An 18,805-nucleotide genomic window follows, 5' to 3' on the forward strand; every position below is an offset into this window, starting at 1 on the left:
AGCATAAATAAGCTTGTGACTAGGTCTAAACTCTATCTCACAGTGCCTTGGACATGCTCTGAGGAAGAGATAGGATACTTTTGTCTGTCAAACAGTTCTACCTTTAGACTTTGTGATATATGTGACCATTTGTTGTGGTGATAGATTACAAAAGGTAAAACAGCACAGTGTTTCACAGATTCAAATGAAAGTGGCATGACATTTAGAGAAAGACCAAACTGCAATTTAGCAAATGGTACATAACTGTCTGTGGGCTGGGGGTGACTTTCTAGGTAAACGTCAATGGGAAAATGTTGAAAAATATCAAAACAGTTCAGGACACAAACTATCCACAGTTTGATTGCATAGTTTTGCAGGAGGGCTGAACATGCCCATTGTATTCTTTTCTTTCACACCCTGCAGCACATCATTAAGCCACAATACCTAATTTTATGTCATCTCAAACGTCAGTGTTCTCCTTTCCAGTGTAAATCATCACAATCAGGAATTTGGCTTGTGTCGTGGAATAAAACAAGTCAGAAGACCTGCAAACCAAAAAATTTCTGAACCTACAGATGTAAGAAAAAGCTTTTTACCAGAGGTCAGTTCTGTTAGAAAATACCCTTAAAATGATTAATATTCTGGCCAGAAAAAAAAAACTGGATATGTGATTATGATGTTTATTTTTACAAAGGTGCTGTTGGAATAATATGTTTCTGTCTAAGGAATGCTGTGGGCAATATTCCATGGAGTGTTATTAGGTTTCTGCAGTTTACGAAATACATTTTAAGTCACAAAAGACTATTAATTTTCCACTCCATTGTGCATCTGTTTTAATACACAAATCACACCAGACCTACTCTATCAGTGTCCTGCAGGAAAATGAATTGTTCCAATGCATGTTTTCTTTATCAGAGTGACCCAGAGGTGAAGGAGATGAGTTTATAAGACAAGATTTGACTTTATCTTGCCTTCTGCAAAACCAGAATGTGCTAGTGTCCAATTCATGCATATGAGCAACACAATCCATTCTTCACTTCTTTACATCCTTGTTAAGTTGATATCAATATTAAATTAATAAAAATGAAAAATAAAATACCCAAATGTTGCTTCAGTTTCAGAATCGTCTTTGTTCTGGACCTTGTTACTTTCCTCTTGGTTTTTTTTTGCTAAGTTGTATGTTAAGGTTAACTTTTCTTTTCCTAGATGTCTTTGTTGTGCATGTATTTTGGTAAGCTACTAGGTTGCTTTCAGTGCTTGAGCATTTATAGACTGTATGTGTTGGTTTCTTTCACAAGAAGGGATCATTTACCTCATTTTGTGCCATTTTGCTTCGAAGGGATCATGTCTGAGTCACACGGAGTTGAACCAGTGAAATAACTGAACACACTGTATTATTCTTGCTTAAATTATCTGTTTTGCTTTGTGCCTGTCTGCGTGTTTTATGGAAATAAGAAAGAAAAAAAGCACGCAGAGCTGAAGGCTGGAAACAGAAATGCAAGCTATTTTTGGAATAAAGTGAGATATGCAAAGCACTGCACGAAGGAATTTTTCCATTTTATTTCTGTCAGTGATTGTTTCCTACGCACCTGTTAAAGAGATCAGGTGTGCAGATGTTTAACTCATTTTTACTTGCCTTGCAATAAGCCAGTGGTCTAGTAAGCTAATAATCCTCAGAACAACCAGAATGAAACTACAGGATTGTTTTATAATACTGCGACATGCTTTCAATGCAGCAACAATTGGCTTGCCTTTTTAGGGTGTCAAGCAGAATACATTTAAATTAGATCTATAAAAGGAACAAACCATCCTAGGGAGGATTCTGAGGTAAAAAGATTTCTGATAACCTGAGTGTGAGTTGTAGAATGAATAAAATAAGTGATTCAGGTGGGTAGCTGCATCAGCATGCATTGTCTGCAAAGGAACAACAGGTTTATTCCATGCTGAAAAGAGAAGAGAGAAAACACAACGTTTCGGCCGTGATGCCCTATTCAGGATAAGTGAGCCTTCTTCAAAATAAGCGATTGTTAACTTCAATTCCTAAAGCTGTTAATTCATTCAGATGAATTTTTAATTTCTGTGTGGTCCCAGATAAAAAAAAACACCATCATGTCCCATTTGGCAAAGAACTTTATTAGCATTTCCACTTCATTGTCTTTAGCAAAATAAATATTTGTTGTTGTTTTTTTTAAAAAAAAGCACTTTTAAGACCAACAAGGCATGGAGTATAATTACTTCCTGCCAGTTATTACGTAATTTAACATTTTAATAAATTAATAAAACTTGCTTGTCTTTGCACAGGCTTTCTGAGCACAATAAGGTTCACATCATCATAGTAAGGCGATTTTCCTACTTGATATCACAATACAGATCAAAGACGGCAGCATCAGTATATCACTATGTCTTTTGTTTTTCATTGTGGAGATGAGGGTGGATATCGGCAGCAGGGACGTCATTGTTGGCCCTGCAGTTGCCTTTCTTAGAAAGTTCTCGTTGCTCCACGCTCCCGTCTCCCCTTTCAGGGTCTGTGAGGGGGGATCTGAGCTCGTGGACTTGTTGTTGTTTTTTCAAGTAATCTTAGGAGTTGTCAGCCTTCAGGTTAAGGCAATGCACTGATTGGGCTCAACTTTAACTGGTGAACCTTTGACTGGATCGGCACAGGAGTCAGGAATGAGGTTGGGAGGGCGAACATGGAGGCCTCATAGTCGTTGTTGAAGGCAAACCCATCCGCAAACAGTGGCACGGTTTCCCTTTTGCACGTCGCGGCCGGGGTAGAGGGCGCGGCGGAGAGGACCTCTGATTCGAACTGAAGCAGCTGGCCCATGAAGCCAAAGTTCGGCGAGATGAGCGCCCGCCGCTGCTTGATGAAGTCAAACGCCTCCTCCAGCTGCAGCCGCTTGGTCTTCATGATGTAAGCCATGCAGATGGTGGGCGACCTGGAGATTCCGGCTTCGCAGTGGACTAGGACCTTCCCCCCCGCCTCCTTCACACAATCTGGGGAAACAAAAGAACCACAGCAGTCTGTTAATAAGGGTCTAATGGGGGGAATAGGGCAGCACGTTATTTCCCTTTCGGAAGTGTACCCTAAAATATTACATGGGCACAGAGTATCTTGTTGATACATTTACATTTGTGAGGTCCTATTTTACGGCTTCTCTTTTGCATGCAGTCCATGGATGCTAATTCCAGCAACATGAGTCCAGCAAAGGAAGAGGCAAGCTTTTCCTTAGCTTTCAGCAGGGAGAGAGGCTCAGTGGGCTTTTACCACAGACAGGCAAACAATTCACCCTTCATTCTGCTAGCTCCTGAGTCTCTCATTCAGTGCTCCCCACCTTTTTTCCCCACCTACTCTAACATTTAAGAGCCCTGCTACACAGCCTCACCGCACTCCAATTACATCGCCTACACCGTCTCCGCCTCCATTGCGTGTACACCTCCTCTACTCTTGACTCACTGCACAGCTGTACATGAAGCACAAAGCCGTTTGTGTGTGTGAGATAGAAGGGAGACAGGGAGAGTGCGTGCTCGATGTATTTCAGAGTTTACAGTTTTAAAGGTCTCTTTCTCTCAGCACTCTTTTTCCTTTCACAGGAACATGCTGCTCTGTTTTTTTTTTCGGCAGACAGGACTATGGATAAGACAGTCATCTGCGTGACAGCTCCCATCCACCAGACCACATGAATGAATCACAAACCCTCCGTCTACAGAGATGGACACTGTGGGTGTCTGACAATCTATCCTTTTACATTTGTGCATCACGTTTTCCCTTTAAACATAAACAGCTTATAGCTAATCGGGTTCTTTTACTTCTGTTATCACAAGTCATCTTCAGCTATACTTATACTCAGTGACTATATTCCTTCTGGTCTTTTACTCCTCCTTTTAAAGTAGGGTTTCAATTTACACTGTATGCTTCAATGTCCTCTTACTGTCACTAAACTGAAATTGCAGACTTTTTTTTATTTATAAAATTAAAACAGTGCCGTAGGAGCACATTTGCTGTGACTGTGAACAAGATCTATAAGTACGTTGTAGTACAATTGTAATATTTTGTTTGTGTGCATACACAGGTTTTATTCTCGGCAGTAAAAAGCAAATACAAGACAGTTTAAGCCTTACAACGAACCCTCCGTGTTAAATTGTAAGATTGTTCCAAGATTTCAATTCTTTTTACTGCCTGTCTATAAATAGTTCACATATCTTTGTTTAGCTGTTACCAGCTCATCTCTTTCCTTTCCCTCAGCCATTCAATTTCCTCGCTAATTGCCTTCAATTCTGTACACCTGCAGTAGACAAACAGCCTCCACCTATCTTCAACACTAATTTCATTTAGGGGCACTGCAGCTACACCCAGCCATGAGAGACAGAGCCAGGATTAGAGTGGACATTGAAGGCTTCCTTATTTGTTTCTTCAAGACTTAAAAGGGAGTAACAGAAACCTGGTCTGAATGATACTAATTAAATTCATCCCCCATGGGATTTGTGAAAACTGCATTGCAAGAAAAGATTAGAGGCCGGAGCTTTGCTGCTTTTAGATCCAAAGTAGGCAGAGGACAATCGAGTCTTATTTTGAAACTGGTGAGGGGATTTTTTTATGTTTAATACCTCTATCTGTAGAACATTTTGCAACACGATTACCACAGTAGAGAATGGGAAAGACCTCTACATCATCTGCTGAAGTGTGCAGCATTTTGCCACCCCATAAGTATCGGAACATTACTTTCAAAATACCATCAAAGTGTGAATCATCTTGGTTGACTGTTTTGGGCAACTGTAAAAATGTAGTTATAGACATTATTTGCAAAATGTATAGCTTATCTCCCTGGCCATGTTTGTCTTGATGATTAATTTAAATTGAGGTGACTATGAGAAGCATGCACAGCATTTCTGGAATTCAAGTGCTGCTTAAAAGAAGAAATGACTGCATGAAGCCCGAAAGGCAGTAATTTCTGAAATCTAACAATATCTGAAGAATGTTCAACTAAACCACTATGTGCCAAAGCTGACTTTTATTGCAGAGTAGGAACAGATGGAGTGTAGTACACAATTTTGTGTTTGAATTTCAAAAACAATGCGAGTATTATAACAGTGTTTAACCCAGGTCCGGTTTTTGAACTGTTATTTACACAATTCCTCAATGACAAGAGCTTTGTGCTTTAACAGTGAGATGCTTGATGGCATTTACTTTCTCAGTTGGACACTTGGTACTGGTTCAAAAACCCTTCAGAGGCTCTATCATTACAAATTTCCTATGGGGCATAAAAATAGGTTTTATAAGAGGAGAATACATACCTATAAACTCAATAGCTTCCTGGAAATGAGAGCTAATGTCAGCCATGTGACTATCCTCCACCGGAATCCATTTATAATGAAAGTGGCCTTTTGCTTGCTCTGTGTCTCGCCGGGATACATTGAGCAAGGCTGTGATGTGAAGGTCACTCAGATAGTCTTGTCTGGAGGCATGGTAGGCACTCCCAAGGTAAAGGAAAGGCAGGATTTCCACTGGCTGGCCCTGGAAGATACAGACAAACCAAAAAAAAAATGAAGTTAAGAAATAAAAAAAAACATTGAAAAACACATGATAACTCCAAATCAAAATAAAATCCAGACGCTACTCATTCGCCATTGATTATTCCATAACTACTGTTTTTAATACTAATATACAGACATCAAAGCCCCACCCCCAGCTGAGATGTATCTGAAGGCAACCAAGCCTGTTTGAAATGAAATCTTTGACCGCAAAGATCTTTGATGACTGATCACAGGGCTGGGGCGAATGCAACCCAATGAATATCAAGCCTTGAGCAGCTCAACACAGGTGCAATGCAAAAGGATTTAAAACACGTTCCCTACCCCCCGAAAAGATAACGTTTCATTGAGACCCAGGTGCAATAACATCCAGGACAGAAAACGACAGACAGAATATGAGGGGTTTCACATATACCACCAGACGAGCAAAAATGAAATCAAATTTCCTTTTCAAACATTCAAAAATGTCATTGGGGCCATAAAAATCTGAGGGACAGAAAAAGAGTGTTTAAAATAATCAGAAGTTGGTTTTAAAAATCCTCTTTGCCACGTTATAGAAAGCATCCATTAGCCTTTTGCAGAATCCACGCGTAGCTCCAAAATATTAGTTGAGTTTTTAAATATTTAGCATACTACACAAGTGAAGGCAATTAAATAGTTCATACACTACAGATTAAGGCCATATTACTGAAACTCTGGCGAAAAATATTGTGAGGTGCTTCTGCAAAACGCTGCTGAGTATTAATTCGGGCTGGCTTTTCATAGGCAGCTGACACACTGCACAAAAGGAAAAGGGAGTGGTGACTCACTCTAAAGTGACATCGCTTTCCGAATAACACTGTCACGACCACCTGACTGTGACAACACCGCAGCTTATGCACATCTTATGTCACAATGACTTCACAGCGTGACCCAGAAGCATCTCTTAAGCCGGAAAATACTAGCCTTTTTCTAATCCTTTGCTGTTGTATTTTGATTGTACAATTTGGGACATATGATGCCTGGATCTGTTTGATTGCATCACTGACGCTTACAAGAAACAAAACAGCAGCTGGTATTTATTTATGTAGATATTTTGCCTCTTATATATCTGATAAACCGGGCTACAACCATACCACATAGAGCAAATAAATTATAGCTAATTAAATCCTTAAAGTTTGAGAATATTCACTTTTTTTTCTGTACAGGACACTCAGAGTCATAATGATGAACATGAGGTTCAGAATGTCAGTACAAAGATACCGCTACATTCCTATTGCACACAACCTTCCAAGAGTTTTGTTTGTAAATAAAATCCAGGTTCCTTTTATAATATGCTTTTTAATTCAAAAAACGCTGACAGAATGCTATTTTTAGCATTTAAATGAACAGCGTTGAAAACGCTCGTAAACAGCTGACAATAACTGCAATACTGCTATTTTACAGTATTTTTGAATTATATGAAAAAAACAGGCAAACAGAAGGAAAGGCCAATCTTGCTAAGGTGGTTAAAATATGCAGCGCTGAACTGACTTCATACGGGGGACTGTGAACTAACTTCTGAGAAAAGAGAGGGGAAAAAGAAAGCGTTATTTTAAGAAAAGGGAACCTATGGTTACGTAGCGTGCTGATACATTTCTGCTATGAAACCTCTAAAAAGGTGGCCAGATAAAGGTGGCGCTTTAAAACAGCAATGGCTATTGAGAAGAAGGGAAGCCAAATTTATTCAAGTGGGCTGAAGTTGGAAGCTTCAGCCTTTCATGCGAATCGACACTCTTCCGTACCTGATCGTACTCCGGTTTGTGGTGAGCACCGAGCTTCTCATAGTGACTGCTGCTGAGGATTTTCTCCGTTTCTGTCCCGTCCTGTGTGCTGCTTCTCAGCTCTGTGCAAAGTTCAGGGTACTGAGAGTGGAAGTTCTCGTATCCTCCTGTCAAAAACATCGAGAGAGAGAGAGAAGATTACAGTGTGTTTCTCGCTGAAACCCTTTCCACGCCTTAATTTAGTTCCCCTTATCAGTAAACTACAGATGTATAATAATATGGTGCGTATTACTGTTTCTCACAGACATTACTGCACCTTTAGATATACGACAGTATGGAAATAAATCTACATTTTAACTTCTTGATAATACAAGGTTTAACGGCCAGTCAGGCTTAATCAATAACTTCAACAAATATAAAATATATATACGTAATGTGAAGAGGAACACATTTAGTCTCAGCCACCCCATCATCAATAAGATGACTTACTGTAAGTTCATGTGAGGCCCGCCTTTACTAAGCTACGCAACTAATAATAACCTGTTATAAATACACTTGTTAAAGCTGTTACAAAATACCGAAGTGTCGTGAGAATATGGCACTGTGGTTTTTGTATGTGAATAAATTATTTTTATTTTTCATTTTCAGAATATTAATATATTTCACCAACAAGTCCAAGATTCCCACAAGCCCAGGAGAATGGCAATGGCAATTATAATTTTTTAATCCTGATTCATTTACTTAAAAATAAGCTTAAGGTAAACAGACTGAGCAATACCACGTAAATTGTATTACTGTATGTGTGTTTCTAATTTATACAAGTCACTATTCTCCCAACGCCATCATTTTGGTGTTCGATTAACATCGGTTATTCATCATGAGGTTTTCTCTTTTAATTTTAACCATCGTCATGTACGTCGTTTAAACAGTAAACTGTAGAATGTATAAAGTTAAAAAAGTAAACTCTCAGTATTCTCTGTAGTGCATAAATTGCTGGTACGATAAGAACGCATCAAAAACACATGTATTTGTGTTTTATACAGTGTTATACATTACAAAATGTAATTATAAAGATCAGATCAGGGAGCTCAAATCCTGTAAAATCGTACGTTAAAAATTGCTGTAAATGTGACGCCTCTCTTTTATGCCAATTTCTAGATAGTTTTTATTGCCAGATTGATAGCGGATAGCGGATAATTTGGACAAGGATACTATTTGTGTTTATCAATAAAACTGAGAAATACTTTTTAACATTCAAAAACTGGTAAACTGCGACATGAGTTGTGTTCCGGCGTACGCAGGGATCAAGCAGCCAAACAGTTAACAAGCACACTGTTGCTGGGTGTTTACAGTCTCCCCACAGCCTGACTCATCTCCACTCATCGTTTTCGCAGCGCTAAGATTCCAAGCAGCTTGCCCGTACAACCGCCGAAACGTCTCCGCGTCAACACTAAATAAATTGCTCACCAGGTTGTCACCAAGGGGCGAGGTGACCGAGGCCTAGAACTTTCAAAAATGACACGAATCATGTACCCCGGACACTTCATGAAGTGTTCCGCTCACACTCTACCCAATTGTCAATTAAGCAGACGGAGGAATATCGCTAAATAGATGTTAAGTGCTGACAGGGTTCTACCCTTAGTTACAACTAGACTTCGTCCTCAGAAAATTACAGAACATTTAGCTGCAGTTTGCTTTAAATTATTCATCGAGATAGATAAACTGTAAAACAGTCATGTTCTACAGGCGTGTACACCAAGGCGAAAAACAGCACGTAAAAACGCCTTCATGTATACTTGTGAATATATTCCTTGGATTTGTACATCCCTTTTTAACAAGCATTAGGCTACATTTTGCTGGATAACAGAAGTTATGAAGAGCCTGCGATTTTGACAAAGCGAGAAAGACTCAGACACAAACTTTTTTTGCAGTCAAGGAAAACGCACAAAGTCTACAACTTAAATCCAGAAATATTGTAAAGAGCTCCAAGCATCGAGGCTGTCAACCTTAAATAAACAGGTAACTGTCAATATTAAGTCAGCCGTAATGCTTACCTTTAAGAAAACAGATCTTGGTTCCACTTGCTAGATGTGAGAGGGTGTTAATCACTATTTGAGCCACACTGTCCTTCTTTAATTTCTGCCAGTGGGACGTCCGGTCGTCCAAAGCCACAACCGCAGAGATGCTTCCTTCTCGGAGACGATACTGAGCTCCCTCGTCTGGGATGACGAACTGTAAAGGGACCGGTCCACCTCGGGATCTCCGGACAATGACGGAATTCAAGTTAACATTGACGGAACCCTTGATGTTAGAGGTGGAAAAGGAAAAGTACGGTCTACAATCCACTATCAGGCAGCTGCTACATTCTTTCCTAATAATTTTCTTAAGACGGCGGCAGTCGATGCTTGCGACCTTCATGTTTCTCTCTGTAAAGGTCCGAGAGCAAGTATTATTACTGAAAGTAAAAAAACAACGCACGCTGAGTGACGGCTTAGTAGCAATTACATGGGGGTTTTGGAGAGCCGAGTGTGAACCATTCTGATGCGCTTCTGTGCCTACATTTCCTCTTAGGGGATTCCGTTGTAACTATTTTATATGAATGGAACCTCCGGATTGTGACATCATAAACCAAATATGGACAACGACAAGGTGGGGATCAGATAAGTCCGCCTACACTGCAGCTTAGTGTGCAGTCTCCGCCTTTTACTCAGGATGAATAAACTGCGAGTTTGAGTCCTTCATCATTAGTCACAACGAAATCTAGGTTTCGTTAGATCACAGGAATTAGGCTACATTTTTTTCTTTATTTTTTTGTTTCAGTTAACAGGGTTATTACAGAAAATAAAGCCGCGTCATGATTAATGAATTGGATTTTTTCTTTACTAGAAGACTTAAAATCGTTTCAGAATACCCGATGATCTTTCTCACAATGAAGAACTGCAATAGGTTTACAAAGACATTGCACATGTGGTCAAGGCAGAATAGAAGTGAGGACTAGTTAATAAAATAAAACTGCTCAACATATTTTTCAATAATTTGTGGTATAGCAGATCGCAGCCGAACTACATTGTGTGTTTGTAATGTCTGTTTCAGACTTCACGCAGCCGACAGTTATCTGAAACCGGTATTCGGTATTGCGAAATGAAAATGTCTTTTAACATCTGGCATTTAAAAACGTGTTGTTCTGATCAAATAGCGTAGCTGCTGACCAGCACAGTATTAAATGAATCGTGTTAGCAATTCGAAAAAAAAAACAATTTATCGAACCCGAATAAATGGCTAGTTTACCGCCTTATTGCCATCTTCAGCCAACCAACTCTATTTCGGCGGCATGCTGTAATCTTTTAATGGAGTAACGGGCTTTGAAAAGATACGTTGTACGGATGTCAACCGAGAGGACAATTGTATCACAGCATTCAAGTGCAGTAACGATTAATACATACTATTTTCTTTCTAAGGGGGTCAAAGAAACAGAATTAGTAGAAACCACTAGATTTTTTTAATAAACAAAAACCCGGACACGTTTATGAGGCATTTCTTCACAACATGCGGAGATTGTGTCTAGGTGTGGTTTTGTAGACATCTGTTCAAATCCCACTGAATGATCATGTGGTGCAGGATGCAGCAGGTGTACCTGGATTATGAAGAATTCGTGGTTTTGTCCGCTGGTACTCACAGCAGAAGGGATTAATTTCTTCTAGGACAGAGCAGGAAGCAAAGTGTGCCATGCAGGTTAGGCATAATACGTGTGACATCACAGCAGTGTGGGCTGAGCTCAGACGTATGTTTTCCGTTTGGCAAAAATCTTGCTTTAAGGTACGCGTTGTTTTTTTTTCCGCGCTGCAAACATTTATACTTCAGATGTGGTTAAAGAAATGTTACCACGAGAGGCATAATAAGATGTTTGCCTTCCAAAACATTTGTCGTAAAGGGTTGGCAAAAAAATACAAAACTCAGACGAACACAAAACGGTGTCGTTTCAGGCTAAACAAAGGGCAATCGCAAAATTGTAATACAAATTTTTAGAGAGAAAAAAAATGATGAGATTTCTAAATGATGAATCATTGTTACCTTTTCAATCTATTGTTAGGACCGGTATCTCCGATCCCATTTGAAACGCATCAAAATAACTCGCGCAGACTAAAAGTAGCGATTGCATCGTAGATTGAAGCATTTACTTAATTATTTTGCATTTTGTACACTATTTAAATACCTAAAGGTAAACAAAAATTAAACACAATATCGGCTTCGATATCATACACGTTTTGCATGAATGAAGTGGCTGAAGGATTTAAGCGAAACCCCCTTACTGGACATGCGTCACAGTCCAGGCAGTAGCCCCGTAGAAGGGTCACCAGAGGAGACGCCATCTGTTCCTTTCAGACGCTTTCATAATCTGAGGTCCTCAATTAGCAAATTGTCTGTCCGATATGAACAGAATTCAGTGTAGCGCATGAGCTATATATTACATATTGATGTAAAACAGACAATCGTGTTTTCCTTGTCAATAAATCAATTCTATACATGTAGTTTTGGGGAAGGTTATTAAAAGTAAATCCATTACAGTTTCAACTTGCTTAAAAGGATTACTGTTTAAAAATTAAAACCTGGACACAGCGGGAAAAATCATTTAAAAAAGTCACCCAATAGAGTGATCACTGTGTATCGTAAATATGTAAAGTATCATATTGTATCAGATTATCCCTTAAAAGCACAAGTACAAATTTTCATGTACTTTACTGTAAAAAGTACTCCCATGTACACGTAACGTGTTACTATTCTGAAAGTAAACTTCCTCAACACTGAATATATGACAACATTAGGCTTCAAAACAGAGCAGCCTGAGGTATCTTGCAGCCTTGTGAATGACATAGCGCTCATACACACTTATTGAGGCAGACGGCTTTTATTTATACCATAGGCATAGAAAGATGTTTCACATGGCAGAGCTCTGTGAGCTCCTCTAGTCCTCCAGAAACCTCTACAGTGTTGACAGTGGGCTCTGGTCGAACTCAGGCAGCATGTAGCACAACCAGGGAAATCTATGCTTTTTTAAGTCCAGCGTTTTACTTTGATGCAAATTGAACATTGAAAATGTTTTCCTGACCTTACCTACCAGAGTTACAATTAGAGATGCTCAACAGAATTTTCTGTTGTAGTAAGACTCTGGAGGCTTATTCCCTGTGGGACAGCTGATTTCAGAACACACATGGATACAGAGGTACTGCTTCTCTCAGAGAGAGAGAGCTGAGGATCTTCTAGGTCAGTTGGCTCCCCGAAAGGCCTATAAGCATCACTGCAAAGAGGGTGAGAGAAGAAAAGCAAAGCTGCTAATGCAAAGAAGAACTGATGAAAGAAGTGAAATGTCCACTCCAGAGAACAGAGCACATTCTCTCCACCTGATAAATCCTAATGACAAACCAGAAAGGCATTTCTTACCATGCAATGTGCCGTGCGTACTCGTGACAGGTACATAAACTGTGCTTTCTCTTCCTGTGACTCTCACTCATCGGCTGCCTGCTCATTCTCCCTCGTCAATGCCTTGACATATTCATACCCACTCCAGCTAATGGTTATTGGCTATGTACAGGCATAGAACATGTGTATCCTGAGGGTGAGTTTGTTATTGGAACTCAATGTTTTCGTGAGCCAAAGTATTTACACAAGCACAAATTATTCTGTCCTGACCTTTTCCATGAAGTGCCCTAGACCAGTTTCAATTGCAGTGCATGCACATGGCATTAGTATGTGCAAAGCATCTCTCCCCCGTCTACCATTAATTGATAAATTCTGCTGTTATGCTTCCACATTTACTCAGACAATGAAGCTCATTCCAGTTTTCCTTCAACATACAGGTGCTTCCTGCTTCCTCACTCTAAATTCCAGTCCTACTAGAGTATTTCCTACTCACTGAGCGATTACTCACATTCAATTAAATCTTGTGAACAGTATTACCTTATACCTCAAACAAAACAGCAAAAAGGGCAAGTATAGACAAGTTAAAAAAATTCCAAATATGACTAGCAAAACGGAGGTTTCTTAGTAATACAGAAAAGATTCGCACAATTCCTAGGAGGAGCACAGACTTAAATTAATTTCCTGTAGATTTCAATGCACTCATGCAGTCCTTCTTACATTTCAGAGTAGAGCCTCAATTAAAGCAAAACAGATATTAATGAATTTTAGAAAGACGTGTGAAAGATCCCTTTAAACTACTAATCCTGAAAAGGTGGTATTTTATCAGTCTTACAAATCTAACTCAGATGTTAAAACGGTGTTTTCAGAAGCACGTCAAGCAGCACAAGATATTTGGGTTCCGTCTCTCTCATTTGACTCAATAGCATATTTAGAAACAAAAACACAGGAGACAAGATCAACAGTCAAACAGAATGCTGTTGATTTGCAAATGTAATAGACTTCCAAAACCTCTCTCCATTTAAAGACAGATTTCTAAAAATCTTTGAAAGATTGTCAGCAGCCTGCAGACAAGCCCTGTTATTGAGTGGTTTTGAGGGTGAGAAATTTGCAATCTGGCTTGACAACACTGGTGACACTGCCGTGAGGATGAGGCCGATAAAATAAGGAGTGAAGGGATAAATTCAAAATGATTAAAGCGATCGACCTTTTGCACTCCAACTGAAGTTCCTATGACTGAACTCTGTTAACGCCTCTAGCAAGAAGATGGATATGAAAATGATCGTCCATGTTTCTGGAGTCTGTATTGAATTAGGCAGACAAAAAGGAGAAAGACCAGCCAGCTTTGAAGTCTGGACAGGGAATACCTGTTCAGAGCGACAGGCAGTGAGCTAAAAAGCTTTGGCACAATCAGCAGGGGTTTGAAAAAGGGGAGACACCTAACACCTACATTTTTAGAAACAGACCTTCTCTCCATTTCAAAGTAGTTTGACTCGGTTGTTTGTTTCATTTATAGACCCTCAAATGTCAGCACACTTGGGAAGTCCGAACCTTGGGATGTACAGTAGCAGCACAAATACTCCTAATGTCTCACACAATACATGTTGAAAAAGGCATGCGTCTGAATTTCCAGAATTTCAATATAATAATGTTAACACTTAAACACAATTGGTTCTGCCTCTCCTAATTATTGCAGCTGGTGATATAAAGTGATAAGAGATTAATTAACACAGAAGTAAACGTTATCTAAAATGATATGCATAATTTTTGTTCATGAAAGCAAGAAGACAAGCCACTTAGAACCTAACATTTAATTCTTGAAAAATATACTCACCTAAAAAATGGGACTGGATGGTAGATTAATTTTAAAATATGCTCAAACAACAAAATGAACCATTGGTTAACCAACATTACTTTAAAAAATCCAATAAAATCACTTTAAATGTATCTAAGGCCTGCCTTCTGTACGAGAGAAATTAGCACACGACACAATCAAAGTGAAACTGGGCTCTTTTCTGTACATAGAACTTAAATATGTAATATGTAATAGTAAATATGTTCATATTGCTACTTGTTTAATTGAATGCAAAAATTTCATTTTTACTGGCAGTGAAGACAAAAAATGAATGAGAAGAACTTGTGATGTTTTTGAAAGTTTTACCTGATGTTCCATGAAATGGACTCTAACGTCAGTCAGAGTGTATTCATCTAAGCAGATGAAGGAATACTGTACTGGATCATGCGGAAGACTGTTTTGTTCAATATTCTAGAACATATTTCAGATTTTGAACATGAATCCCCAGTAATACAATTTTTGGAGTCGGGATTCTTAAATAGGTTTTGTGTTTGAAGTTGGTTTTCCTTTAATAAAATGCAACTCAAATGAGATTTTGTGGGAAACATTATTTAGCCACAATAATGTATGCACACATACAGTCCTAAATTAATGGAAATGACAAATACAACATTGAATTATTATAGCAGTGACTGAAATCTACTAACACACAAAGCAATATAAATGAAACACTTAAACTTGCAGAAGTGAGTCTCAAGCACAGCCAATGTAAAGCATGCGTGTACAGTACGTTGAATTTACTACAATGAAAATTACATAAGACATTAGAAACTTTATTTTGTCGGATACATTAACTAATCCAGAAAAAAATAAAAAATGTGAATATCATTATGTTTCCTTTGTTATGCCAAATTGAATCATTTGTTTTAATAAGTCTCACTGTGGGGGCGGCACAGAGGCGCTGCTCACATTGCTGCCTCACAGCACTGGGGCCCTGGGTTCAATTCCTGGGGGGCGATCTGTGTGGAATTTCCATGCCTTCCCTGCGTTCACATGAACTTCTAACAGGTGCTCCAGTTTCCTCTCACAGCCCAAAGTACTGGTACTGTCGGTTAACTGGCTTGTGGGAAAAACTGGTCCTGAAGTGAGTATAAGTGTATCTGTCTGTGTCTGCGTGTGCCCTGAAATGGCCTGGCGTCTCCTGTCCAGGGTGTACCCCTGAGGCCATCCCTTGCGGAGTTAGGCTCCGGGTCTTCCGCGGCTCTGCACTGGATAACGCGGTTAGAAACTGGATGGATGGAAGTCTCGCTGTTCAGCCAGCTGATCAACAACACAGTCACGTTCCAGCTCCATGTGCCAGCCCTAAAGCAGGTCGAACCTGTCAATACCTATAGCCTGGTCTCCACTCCTTTTCTCTATGACTCACTTGCCAGGGCTCGCACCTTGCCGATTCGCGTCCTCTCCATTCATGTCACAGATCTATTGAGCACAGATATCCAACAAGGGTCATCAAACGCTTTACTTCAGAACTGGTGCAGCCCATCTGAGCTTCCTGCGCTCAGGCTTACATAAACTCAAACAGCCAGACTCTACAAGTGATTGAGTATATCCCTCAAGCAAGATCAAACTGGCCTACTTTGTTCGTGAGGCTGGGATGATTGTATCAGATGACTCCTGTATGCACTGCTTTATTTCTAGTCAACAGAAAGAGCACTTAATCAACAACACTAGCCTGTTGTTACTGTTTCTCAGATTGCCTTAATGTTCTCTTCAGGCCATAGGAAAATACTGTACAGTATTTCCACGGATTCCAATGTATTTCCTTCCACGTTCTTTCCCTTTAGGCACAAAGCACCAAATGGCATTAGACAAATTTTAGAACCTGAAATCGTTCTAGTTTTTCATGGAAATGTAATCTCCAAGTTTCACCCACCCACTCACCTTCCCCCCAAATAAAAAAAAAAGAACGATGGCTAAAATAAGCTAAAGTTTCTGAAAATCCTGCTTCCTCTTAACATGAAATCCAAACATTGCTATTTATAAAATGACTACGATGTCATGGGAAATACTGTCTGAAATGCAGTAGTAGTGGCAAGCTGATATCAGGAGTGGAAGATCACAGGTGTTTTATTCCTCTTTTATTAAGAAAGGGGAAATTGGAGCTGCTGTGTTTCATCTTCAGTGACCTTTGGAGACAGATGCTTCCACCCAGCTGACCTTAACTGATTACTCTAAACCACCACACGAAATAGCCAGGAGAGCCAGCAAAGAGTTTAATAAAAATGATGATTGTGATCAAGATCTTACTGATTTCTGCTCATATTTTCTCTCTGCTCTTTTCGTTATACCATATACCATGTATATGAGTGTAATGACAATAAACTTGAACTTGAACTTGATATACTGTGCAGACTAACCAGCACATTGATCAGGGGAACTGAAACCATTCAATTGTCCCATTAAAAACCCCAGAAAACTACCATTAAAATGAACATCTGAGAATTTCAGGGAAATGGAAAACGTGTTGAGTGCTGGCCATTTTTGTAGGCAGATTTGGTTATTCTGTCTTCAGAAGTTATGAAATAGATTCATGGAGCAATTAGAAAAGTTGGCATTCCCCTCTTCTCTTGTATACTCCATTTAGAGGGAGTACACAGGGGAAAAAAAAAGAAAGGAAAGAGGGCTGTGACAGGGAATGTTAAATCTCTGTCCCGATGTAGGTCAGATCCCAAGCGAGTTTTTGATTATGAGTGTAAAGAGCCTGTCAGCAGCTGTGGGTAGGAGGAACCTGACGACTCAGCATCCTCGTCACCTGGGGGACCGCAGGAATGGGAGGAGCAAAATTAGAGCATCCACACTCCCAGCAGCTCTGTCACACAAGCTCCATCGGTGCTCTGTGGCTTTGGCATAAGGTGCTGATGGAATGTGATTCATAATGGGATTAACAATTTGAACTGTAAGCCTTTTGTTTTTTCTACAAGTAGTGTTCTCGCCATGAACACAATTTACTGACCCCAGTGGGGAATTAAATTAGACGCCTCCCCTCACCCCATCCCTGGATAAAGCTGCTACGGAGTAATTACAGCAACTTAAAAAACCCTCCCTATCTGTGAAAGCACACCATAGTGACGGTACCCATGGAAGACAGATTGTCTGTTCTTTTTTTTTCCTTTCCCAGATCGCCTCTCCTTTTCACTTGCTTTATTAATTTCACTTTATTTTTTTTCGATCTTTTGCTTGACTTATGCTCCAGCCCTAAAGCAGACCGAATCTGTCAGTGCCTATAGCCCTGTAGTTTAGTATTTACCAGCCAGAAATGTTGTGTATGTCAACCATTGATTAATTTTTATGTTCATTTTAAGAACATAGGAACAGTAATAAATTAGAGGAGGCCACTCGGCCCACTTAGACTGTCATGCAGTGCTTCTGAGTAAAAGTATAGTTTTTTGAATCTTTGGATAAGAAAAGAGTGGACAGCCTCTGTAGAATAAAAACAGATATTCTACATTATCAAATAATATCCACAAACAGCAATGTTCATTGACTGAAAAAAAAACGCATCAAACAACATATTTTAGACTTTCTTGTCCTTGACATGAGACTAATCCATGACGTAATATTAAACAATACAGTGTTTCAATCAAAGTAATCATTAGGCATTGCTACGATGCATCCCATGCACATGAAGCATGCCTTTCTGGGCAAATTATGTATGATCTAGAATAGCTATATTATATACGGTATAGAGCTATATTATATGAATATAATGATTTGTTATTGTGTAAACCAAATCAGATGTTTGTTCATTTGAGAACATCACCATTTTAACAGACAGAATCTTGAGAAGGAAGCTGAAGTGCACATCCCTCTACTCTCTTACAGAGCAGCTGTGGGATCTCTTTGTTTTAGCTGTACTTGTGACATAACTCCTTTGTTTCATCACACAATACACCTGGAAACTGCAAACACAGCTAACTAAACCAATTCAGTGTCTGACAAGAGATGAATAAGAAATTAAATTACATAAGAGGGTGATGACACACAAAACTCAACATCCATACAGTGTATGATGAAACAGTAATATATTGCAAATATTATCCGTATGCTTCCAATCCAAAGCAAAGGCACTGGTATTATTAGGACAACTGTTTTACTTAATAGCAATGACCAAGATTCTGATATAGTTATTAAACTAGTCATGTTCACTTAGAGGTGCAGAATCTCACATGCAGGTAAGCACAAACATAGACCAAGAGCTGAAATACTGAGCTTAAAAACCTACTTATGAAAACTTCCTGTGTTTTTATGGTGATATCATCATAGTCTCGTAGACAATGTGGGGAAG

The 18,805-nt window shown here is 39.4% G+C and overlaps 1 protein-coding gene across 1 annotated transcript; it reads right to left on the bottom strand.

Moving 5' to 3' along the window:
- Positions 1 to 2,091: 2,091 nt before the first annotated feature.
- On the bottom strand, positions 2,092 to 9,822 carry dusp5 (dual specificity phosphatase 5). The gene is made up of 4 exons (XM_088916481.1): positions 9,305 to 9,822; positions 7,272 to 7,417; positions 5,272 to 5,491; positions 2,092 to 2,973 (listed from the first exon to the last, which is right to left on the bottom strand). Exons 1-4 carry the CDS (start codon positions 9,666 to 9,668, stop codon positions 2,579 to 2,581), a joined length of 1,125 nt encoding a protein of 374 aa, XP_088772607.1. The 5' UTR covers positions 9,669 to 9,822; the 3' UTR covers positions 2,092 to 2,578.
- Between the last annotated feature and the right edge of the window lie 8,983 nt (positions 9,823 to 18,805).

Source organism: Atractosteus spatula, chromosome 5 (assembly GCF_055471065.1).
Source record: "Atractosteus spatula isolate fAtrSpa1 chromosome 5, fAtrSpa1.hap1, whole genome shotgun sequence".
Classification (NCBI taxonomy): Eukaryota; Metazoa; Chordata; class Actinopteri; order Semionotiformes; family Lepisosteidae; genus Atractosteus; species Atractosteus spatula.

Bases quoted from the DNA above. Each gene is read 5' to 3' on its own strand.
- dusp5 (XM_088916481.1), bottom strand. From the start codon at position 9,668: ATGAAGGTCGCAAGCATCGACTGCCGCCGTCTTAAGAAAATTATTAGG. The intron at 5,492-7,271 runs GTACGGAAGAGT...TGTATCTTCCAG, and splicing joins ACAAACCGGAGTACGATCAG to GGCCAGCCAGTGGAAATCCT. The intron at 2,974-5,271 runs GTATGTATTCTC...TTGTTTCCCCAG, and splicing joins GGAAGCTATTGAGTTTATAG to ATTGTGTGAAGGAGGCGGGG.